At 37.5% G+C, this 10,934-nt stretch overlaps 1 protein-coding gene across 4 annotated transcripts in view; it reads right to left on the bottom strand.

Moving 5' to 3' along the window:
• Nucleotides 1-10,934, bottom strand: part of ANKRD45 (ankyrin repeat domain 45) — a 64,334-nt gene that overhangs the window by 14,703 nt on the left and 38,697 nt on the right. For all 4 annotated transcript variants that reach the window (XM_058443141.1, XM_032159088.2, XM_058443140.1 and 1 more), the window contains exons 4-5: nt 4,871-4,965; nt 2,588-2,726 (exon numbers count right to left, since the gene is read on the bottom strand). In XM_058443141.1, coding sequence (XP_058299124.1) covers nt 2,588-2,726; nt 4,871-4,965 — 234 coding nt within the window. The remainder of the gene's footprint in view (nt 1-2,587; nt 2,727-4,870; nt 4,966-10,934) is intronic.

Raw genomic sequence — 10,934 nt, 5'->3', positions numbered from 1 at the left:
ACATGGCACATGGATACATATGTAACAAACCTGCACATTGTGCACATGTACCCTAAAACCTAAAGTATAATAAAAAAAATAAAATAAAATAAAATAAAATAAAATAAAATAAAATAAAATAAAATAAAATAAAAAGAGCCTGAATAGCCAAGACAATCCTAAGCAAAAAGAACAAAGCTGGAGGCATCATGCTACCCAACTTTGAACTATACTACAAGGCTACAGTAACCAAAACAGCATGGTATTGGTACAAAAACAGACACATAGACCAATGGAAAAGAATAGAGAACTCAGAAATCAGACCACACATTACAACCATCTGATCTCCAACAAACCTGACAAAAACAAGCAATGGAGAAAGGATTCCCTATTTAATAAATGGTGTTGGGAAAACTGGTTAGCCATATGCAGAAAATTGAAACTGGACCCCTTCCTTACACCTTATACAAAAATTAACTCAAGATAGATTAAAGACTTAAATGTAAAACCCAAAACTATAAAAACCCTAGAAGAAAATCAAGGCAATACCATTCAGGACATAGGCGCAGGCAAGGATTTCATGAGTAAAACACCAAAAGCAATTACAACAAAAGGAAAAATTGACAAATAGGATCTAATTAAACTAAAGAGCTTCTGCACAGCAAAAGAAACTATCATCAGAGTGAACAGACAACCTACAGAAAATTTTTGCAATCTATTCATCTGACAAAGGTCTAATATCGAGTCTACAAGGAACTTACACAAATGTACAAGCAAAAAACAAACAACCCCATTAAAAAGTTGGCAAAAGACATGAACAGACACTTCTCAAAAGAAGACATTCAAAAAAAAAAAAAAAGGCTGGGCATGGTGACTCATACCTGTAATCTCAGCACTTGGGGAGACTGAGGTGGGCGGACCACCTGAGGTCAGGAGTTCAAGACCAGCCTGGCCAACATGGTGAAACCCTGTCTCTACAAAAAAATATAAAAATTAGCTGGGCATGTTGGCACACATGTAATCCCAGCTACTCAGGAGGCTAAGGCAAGAGAATCGCTTGAACCCAGGAGGCGGGGGTTACAGTGAGCATTGCATTCCAGCCTGAGTGACAAGAGTGAGACTCCACCTCAAAAAAAAAAAAAACACATTCATGTAGTCAGTAAACAAACATGAAAAGAAGCTCAACATCACTGATCATTAGAGAAATGAGAATCGAAAACACAATGACACACCATTTCATGCCAGTCAGAATGGCAATTATTAAAAAGTCCAGAAACAACAGATGCTGGCAAGGTTGTGGATAAAAAGGAATACTTATACACTGTTGGTGAGACTGTAAATTAATTTAACCATTGTGGAAGACAGTATGGCAATTCCTCAAAGATCTAGAGACAGAAATACCATTTGACCCAGCAATCCCATTACTGGGTATATACCCAAAGGAATATAAATCATTCTGTTATAAAGATACATGCATGTGTATGTTCATTGCAGCACTATTTACAATAGCAAAAACATGGAATCAACCCAAATGCCTATCAATGATAGACTGGGTAAAGAAAATGTGGAACATATATACCATGGAATACTATGCAGCCATAAAAAGGAACGAGACCATGTCCATTTAAAAGATATGGATGGAGCTGGAAGCCATTATCCTCAGCAAACTAACGCAGGAACAGAAAACCAAACACCGTATGTTCTCACTTGTAAGTGGGAGCTGAATGATGAGAACACATGGACACATGGAGGGGAACAACATACACTGTAGGGGTCGGGGGAGGGACAGCATCAGGAAGAATAGCTAATGGATGCTGGGCTTGATACCAAGGTGATGGGTTGATCTGAGCAGCAAACCACCATGGCACACGTTTACCTATGTAACAAACCAGCACATCCTGCACATGTACCCTGGAACTTAAAATAAATGTTGAAGGAAAAAATAAAAATAAAAATAAATAAAATAAAATGTTGCCACCCTATCTCCCAGGAGGAGATGCCTCCTAGATGCGAATCAAAATCAACAACAGGCCCAGTGTGGTGGCTCACACCTGTAAAGCCAACAAACACTTCAGGAAGCTGAGGCAGGAGGATTACATGAAGCTAGGAGTTCAAGACCAGCCTGAGAAACATAGCAAGACCCTATCTCCATAAGAAATTTAAAAATTGGCCAAGCATGGTGATGTCTGCCTGTGGTCCCAGCTACTCAGGAAGCAGGAGTATCACTTGAGCCCAGGAGTTGGAGGCTGTGGTAAGCTACAATCACACCACTGCACTCCAGCCTGGGTAACAGAGCAAGACTCTGCCTCCAAAAAAAAAAAAAAAAAAAAATCAAAGCAAAGCTACAGTAATCACATAAAATTTAATGACTGATGATGGTAATATTAAGATTAGTATTAGACATTTCCTATAGGAAGAATTCAGTTATTATTAATTATTACTAATTGAAAATAATGAAACTAGGGAACTATATCATAGATTAGTGCTTGTAACAATGTTAATGACTACTTAATGAAGATTGTTAAAATCAGAATATCTCAAAAATAACAACATTGAACTTAATTTTCATCCCTTCTGACATTCAAACCACCTTTTATCCAAAACTTACGTGGTGTAGTCATTTTTGCGAAGATAGGAGTCACAATATCTTCCAGTTGTTGTCTCTGCTCAAAAAGCTCATTAATGGAAGCTTCTGTGTGGGTTTCCAACCACTCATTTTTTGCACGGCATGCACTGAGGATGGTATTCTAGGGACAGAAATATAGAGTTTGCTCTCCACTTATTTATTGAAAAATAAAACTCAACAGTATCTCTAAACCAGCACGTCCAACTGAACTTTCTGTGATGATAGAAATATTCTGTACCTGCATTGTCCAATACAGTCACCATTAGATATAAATAGCTATTGGGCACTAGAAATGTGGCTAGGGTGACTAAGGAACTACATTTTAAATTTTATTTAATTTTAAATAATTCAAATTTGAATAGTCACATGTGGCTAGTATCTATTATATTGGACAGTGCAGCTCTAACATTAGTGGAATATGAGCACAATAAAACTCACCATCAAGAGTCATGAAGCCTGGTACCATTCTACACTTTCTCCCTAATTCTTTATTTTTGTTAAGCCCTGTGACTAAAAGAAGTACTTGCAAAGACCAGAAAAGAATGGGTGGATGGTATGAGTTGCATGCAACTCAAAAGACAATGCTGATATTTTATTCCCTCTCAAATGGTTCACAGAAGGAGGAAGTTCAAGAAATACAAGAAAAGCTCTACCGTACTGAAAATCTCTCAATTTGCATTGTAAAATTATCTCATTGCACATAATGCAGCAAATTTCTGATGTCCGATTTAAGATGTTTATTGTACTATGGTCTGTAATAATAAAGATAAATAAATACATTTGTGGTATGTCCTGTCTATACTGTTAAATAATAAGCAGTAGTATATGCAGAAGTATGTAGAAGCAAGTAGACTTAGAGAGGTATCCATAATATCTTATTGAGAAGGAAAAAAAGTAAAATTAAAGAATAATATATATAAGTGTCACCTCATTTTTATAAAAACAAAATCTTTCATAAAATTCCTATTATGTGTATGGATACATATGATTATATAAGCAAAAGGGAAAACATAACACAAAATTGTTATCCAAACCACAGAGTAGGTAATAAGAATAGAAATAGAAAAGGGAAAACTATTATGTTTGCTTTAGATATTCTGATTTTTTTCTAATTATTACTATGTATACATAATTTCTAGTTCAAAGAATCAATTTTTTTAAAATTAAATTAAGAATGTTCCTGTAACTAGTTTGAAAAAGCACTATTTCTTTGTGTCACGAAAATTTTGCTTTGCAGATCTGATAGCTCCAAAAGCTATTCTAATAAATTTTGCCTACATTTTGTTTGTTTCACAAGAGATTTTGTAGAGTACTCTACAAGACACAAGGCAATGTATAACTTATCAAGTGCTTAGACTTGGTGATATCTTATACTTTTAGCAATACCTAGTTCTTTTTCATCTGAATAATAAGTCACAGGAAATTCACAGAGCATCCTGCACAAAAATATAGGAAATAATTTAAAACCAAAACACATTTCTGATACCTTCAGGATATTTTTTAAATGTACATTTGAAGCACTAAACTATTCCACTGGGAATGCTTAGATCTAGTACTTAGATATGTGGCAAGTGGGCTTTAAAATTACTGTGTTTACAGCTGTGTATCTTTTTTCCCATTCTGGAAAATTTGACACATTAAATAATATGCAATGTATTTGTACATGTACATATATACTAAAATATATAATGTATATCTCAGTTTTGAAGCAAAATAATGAAATGAATATTTCCATTGTATTATTTTGGACCCTACTACTCAACAGAAGAACCAGAACACTACCAGTACTATTAATGCAGCTTCTGTCCCTCCCCATCTCACCCCCCTGACTGCCTTCAAGAGATAACTATGATCTGTGCTTATCCCTTTGCTTGGCTTTTTAAATAGTTTCTCTCCCATATGTAGGCATCCCTAAATTATATAGTTTGATATTGCTTGTTTTTGAGCTTTATAAAAGTCTATGTAGTCTTTGATAATTTTTTTTTCTCAATATTACATTTCTAAGATTCGGCCATGTTGCTGGGTTTGATACTTAGTACATCTCTATGTCACTCTTTAATACTATTTATTTTAGTTTTGATCAGACTATCCTCTATTAGAGGTTTATAAAGAAAGGAAGGGAAGGTAGGAGGTAAGAAGGAAAGAAAGAGGGAGGAGGGAGGAAGTAAGGACCACAACCTGCCTTTAGAACATCAGTGCAAAAATTAAAATGTAAGACAAAATTCTCAAAACACTGCAGAACAAGCAATAATCACAATACAGTACCTTGTCTTCCTTAAGGAGTTTCCCTGATCCCTTTTCAGTGTCAGTAACAGCTAAAGACACTTTTGCAATATATTTTTTCAGAGTCAGCCTTGCATCTGAAAGAATGGACAGAAACACACACGTGACAAGACAAAGACAAGAGGCAGAGCAAGATAGTCAAATGGAAGCCTCCACTGTCCACCCCACCCCACAGAAACACCAAATTGAAAAACTATCCATACAAAAAAGCACCAACATGAGAACCAAAAATCAGGTAAGCAATCACAGTAGCTCATTTTAACATCATATTAAGGAAAGAGGCACTGAAGAGGGTAGGAAAGACAGTTTTGAACTGCCTACACCACACTTCCCCCATACCCCTGGCAATAGCCACACAGTGCAGACAGAGAATCTATATGCTTGAGGGAGAGCACAGTGACTGTGGGACTTTGCACTACAGCTCAATGCTTCCCTATCATAGAAGAAAGCATCATGGGGCAGAATTCAGCTGGCACCCATGGATGCAGCATTTAGACCAGCCCTAGCCAGAGGGGAAGCACACATCCCAGCAGTTGGAATCTGAGTTCCAGCAGGCCCCACCACTACAGGCTAAAGTGCTATGGGGTCCTAAATAAACTTGAAAGGCCATCTAGGCCATGAGGGCTGCAATTCCTGGGCAAGTCCTAGTGCTGTGCAGGGATCAGAGCCAGTGGACTTGGGGTACACATCACCTAGTAAGACACCAGACTGAATGGCCATGAGAGTGCTTGCCACCGCTCTGCCAATCCCAGGCAACACAGCTTACAGCCCTGGGAGAGACTCCTTTCTTCTGCTTGAGGAGAAGAGACGCAAAAGTGAGTAAGACTTTGTCTTGCAACTTGGATACCAGCTCAGCCACAGTAGAACAGGGCACCAAGCAGAGTCCTGAGGACCCCATTCCAGGCCCTAACTCCAAGATGGTATTTCTAGACACATCCTGGGCCAGAAGGGAACCAGCTGCCTTGAAGAGAAGGACCCAGTCCTGGCAGGATTCATCACCTGCTGACTAAAGAGCCCTTGGGTCCTGAATAAGCAGCAGTGATACCTAGGCAGTACTCACCACCAACCTTGGGTGAGACTCAGAGCCATGCTGGCTTCAGGGGTGACCCAGAACATTCCCCAGCTGTTGTGACTATGGGGAGAGACACCTTCTGCTTGACCAAAGGAGAGGGAAGAGTAAATGGGACTTCGTCTTGCAACTAGGGTACCAGCTCAGCCACAGTGGTGTAGCACACCAAGCAGGATCCTAAGGACCCTGATTCCAAGCCTTGGCTCCTGGAGAGCATTTCTGGGCCTGGCCTGGACCAGAGGAGAGCCCACTGCCCTGAAGGGAGAGACCCATGCTGGGCAGTATTCACCACAGGCTGATTGTAGAGTCCTTGGGCCTTGAGTGAATATCAGCAGTAGCCAGGTGGTACTTGCTGAAGGCCTGGGCAGTGGTGGCCACAGGGAGAGACTACTCTGTTAGAAGAAAGGGGAGAGGAAAAGTGGAAAGGACTTTGTCTTATGGCTCGGTGCCAGCTCAGCTGCAGTAGAATAGAGCACCAGCTAGATTCCTAAGGTTCTTGACTCCAGGACTTGACTTCCAGATGGCATCTCCAGACCCACCCAGAGCCTGGGGGAACTCGTTGCCTTTATGGAAGGACACATGCCTGGCTGTATTTGCCAACTGCTGATTGTAGACCATTGGGCCTTGAGTGAATATAAGCAATAACCAGGCAGTGGTCACCACAGGCCTTGGGCAAGACCCAGTGCCATGCTGGCTTCCGGTCTGACCCAGGGCAGTCCTAGTGGTGGTGGCCCCAGGGGTGCTTGTGTTACCCCTCCCCCAGTTCTAGGCAGCTCAGCACAGAGAGAGACTCTGTTTGTTGAGGGGAAAGTAAGAAAAGAAAAAAAGAGTTTCTGCCTGATAATCCAGGGCATTTTCCCACATCTTACCCAAGACCACAAAGACAGTATCTCTACAAGTCTGCAAGAGCCACAGCGTTACTGAGCTTGGGGTGCCCCCTAATGCAGATACGGCTAGAGTAACCAAAAACTTAGATCACAACACCCAAGTCCCTTCAAATACGTAGAAAGCCTTCCCAAGACGGACGGGTACAAACAAGCCCAGACTGCAATACCTACAATAAATACCTAACTCTTCAATGCCCAGATGCCAGTGAACATCCACAAGCAAGAAGGTCAGTCAGAAAAACAGGACCTCATCAAACAAAGTAAGTAAGGCCCCAGTGATCAATCCCAGAGTGAAAGAGATATGTGACCTTTCGGACACAGAATTCAAAATAGCTATTTTGAGGAAACTCAAAGAAATTCAAGATAACACAGAGAAAGAATTCAGAATCCTATCAGATAAAATTAACAAAGAGTTTGGAACAACTTAAAAGAATCAAGCAGTAATTCTGGAGCTGAAAAATGCAATTGACATACCAAACAATGAATGAGAGTCTCTTAACAGTAGAATTGATCAAGCAGAAGAAAGACCTAGTAATCCTAAAGACAGGTTATTTGAAAATACAGTCAGAGGAGACAAAAGAAAAAAGAATAAAAAACAATGAAGCACTCCTATAAGATCTAGAAAATAGCCTCAAAAGGGCAAATCTAAAAGTTACTGGCCTTAAAGAGGAGGTAGAGAGAGATCAGGGTAGAAAATTTATTCAAAGGAATAAATTTATTCAAAGGAATAAATTTATTCAAAGGGATAAAATTAATAAAAAAAGAACTTCCCAAACCTAGATAAATATATCAATATTCAAGCACTAGAAGATTATAGAACACCAAGCAGTTTTAGCCCAAAGAAGATTACCTCAAGGTATTTAGTAATCAAACTCCCAAAAATCAGGGATAAAGATCCTAAAAGCAGCAAGAGAAAAGAAACAAATAACATATAACGGAACTCCAATACATCTAGCAACAGACTTTTCAGTAGAAACCATATAGGCCAGGAGAGAGTGGCATGACATATTTAAAGTGCTAAAGGAAAATAACTTTTACCCTAGAACAGTGTATCCATGAAAATATCCTTCAAACACATCAGAGAAATATTTTCCCAGGCAAACGAAAGCTGAGGGATTTCATCAACACTAGACTTGTCCTAGAAGAAATCCCAAAGGGAGTTTTTTAATCTGAAAGAAAAGGATGTTAATGAGCAATAAGAAATCATCAGAAGATATAAAACTCACTGGTAATAGTAAGTACACAGAAAACCACAAAATACTATGTATGACACTGTAATCATGGTGGGTAAACTACTCATATTTTGAATAGAAAGACTAAAAGATTAACCTATCAAACATAATAATTTTCAAGACATAGGCGGTACAATAGGATATAAATAAAAACAACAAAAAGGTAAAAAGTTGGAGGGGAATGAAGTTAAAGTGTAGCTTTTATTTGTTTTTCTCTTTGCTTGTTTGTTTATACAATCTATGTTAAATTGTCATCAGTCTAAAATAATGAACTATAAGATAGTATTTGAAAGTCTCATGGTAATCTCAAATCAAAAAACATACAACAAAGCTGGGCTTGGTGGCTCACATCTATAATCCCAGCACTTTGGGAGGCCAAAGCAGGCAGATCACTTGAGGTCAGGAGTTTGAGACCAGCTACTAAAAATACAAAAATTAGCTGGTGTGGTGGTGCATGCCTGTAATCCCAACTACTAGGGAGGCTGAGGCAGGAGAATCGCTTGAAGCCAGGAGGCAGAGGTTGCAGTGAGCCAAGATTGTGCCACTGCACTCTAACCTGGGTGACAGAGTGAGACTCTGTCTAAAAAAAAAAAAAAAAAAAAAAAGAGACACAAAAAATAAAAAGCAAGAAATTAAAACACACTACCAGAGAAAATCACCTTCACTGAAAGGAAGACAGGAAGGAAGGAAAGAAGGAAGATAAGACCACAAAACAACCAGAAAACAAATAGCAAAATGGCAGGACTAAGTCCTTACTTATCAATAATAACACTGAATGTAAATGGACTAAACTCTCCAATCAAAAGACATAGAGTCATTGAAGAGATAAAAATCAAAGATCCAATTATGTGTTACATATAAGAAACACACTTCACCTATAAAGACACACATAAATGGAAAATAAAAGAATAAAAAAAGATATTCCATGCCAATGGAAACCAGTAAAGAGCAGGAGTAGTACACTTACATCAGGCAAAATAGATGTCAAGAAAAAAACTATGAAAGAGACAAAGAAGGTCATATATAATAACAGAGGGGTCACTTCAGCAAGAGGATATAACAGCTGGGAATATACATGCACCCAACGCTGGAGCACCCAGATATTTAAAGCAAGTATTATTAGAGCTTAAGAGAGAGATAGACCCCAATACAATAATAGGTGGAGACTTCAACACCCCACTTTCAGCATTGGACAGATCATCCAGACAGAATATCAAAAAAGAAACATCGTATTTAATCTGCACTACAGACCATATGGACCTACTAGATATTTACAGAACATTTCATTCAGTGACTGCACAATGCACATTTTTCTACTCAGCACATGGATCATTCTCAAGGACAGACCATATGTTAGGCCACAAAACAAGTCTTAAAAGTTTCAAAAAAATTAAAATTATATTAAGTATTTTCTCTGACCACAATGGAATAAAGCTAGAAATCAATAACAAGAGGAATTTTGGAAACTATACAGCACATAGAAATTAAACAGTATGCTTCTGAATGAATAGTGTGTCAATGAAGAAATTACTAATAAGAAGGAAATTTTTAAAATTCTTGCAACAAATGAAAATAGAAACACAATATACCAAAACTATGGAATGCAGTGAAAGTAGTACTAAGAGGAAAGTTTATAGTAATAAACGCCTACATTAAAAAAATACAAAAACTTCAAATAAACACCTTAACAATACATCTTAAAGAACTAGAAAAGCAAGAGCAAACCAAACCCAAAATTAGTAGAAGAAAATAAATAAAAAAGATCAGAACAAAAATTAATGAAATTGAAATTTTAAAAAAATTCAAAAGATCAATGAAATGAAAAGTTGGTTTTTTGAAAAGATAAACAAAACTGGCAAACCATTAGCCAGACTAAGAAAAACAGAAAGGCCCAAATTTTAAAAATCAGAAAAAAATGAAAAAGAAGACATTACGACCAATTCCACAGAAATTCAAAAGATCATTAGCGGCTACTATGAGCAAATATATGCCAATAAATTGGAAAACTTAAGATAAATGGATAAAGTTCTAGACACATACAACCTACAAGTTTAAACCATGAAGAAATCCAAAACCTGAATAAACCAATAACAAGTAATGAGATCAAATCTGTAATAAAAAGTTTCCAAGCAAAGAAAAGCCCAGGACCCAATAGCTTCATGCCAAGTTTTACCAAACACTTAAAGAAGAACTAATACCATTCCTACTCAAACTATTCTGAAAAATAGAGAAGGAGGAAACACTTCCAAATACATTTTACAGAGCCATTATTACCCTGATACCAAAACCAGACAAAGACACATCAAAAAAAAAAAAAAAAAAAAAAACCAAAACTACAAGCCAATCTCCCTGATGAAGACTGATGCAAAAATCCTCAACAAAATGCTATCAAACTGAATTCAACCACACATTTAAAAGATCATTCATCATGACTATCATCATGACCAAGTGACATTTATCCCAAGGATGCGAGGATGTTTCAACAAATGCAAATCAATTAATGTGATACATCATATCAACAGAATGAAGGACACAAACCATATGATCATTTTAATTGAGGCTAAAATTTAATATTCCTTCATGTAAAAACCCTCAAAAAACTGGGTATAGTAGGAACATACATCAACACAATAAAAGCCACATATGACAGACCCACAGCTGGTGTCACACAGAACAGGAAAAACTAAAAGCCTTTCCTTTAAGATCTGGAATAAGACAAGATTGCCCACTTTCACCACTGTTATTCAACATAGTGTTGGAAGTCTTACCTAGAGCAATGAGAGAAGAAAATAAAGGGCATCCAAATTGGAAAGGAGGAAGTAAAATTATCCTTGATTCCAGCTGATATAATTTTATAT

This window comes from Hylobates moloch, unplaced genomic scaffold, assembly GCF_009828535.3.
Source record: "Hylobates moloch isolate HMO894 unplaced genomic scaffold, HMol_V3 SCAFFOLD_8, whole genome shotgun sequence".
Taxonomy (NCBI): Eukaryota; Metazoa; Chordata; class Mammalia; order Primates; family Hylobatidae; genus Hylobates; species Hylobates moloch.
Note: the sequence above shows the minus strand (reverse complement) of the source record. Positions and strands in the feature narration are given on the sequence as shown.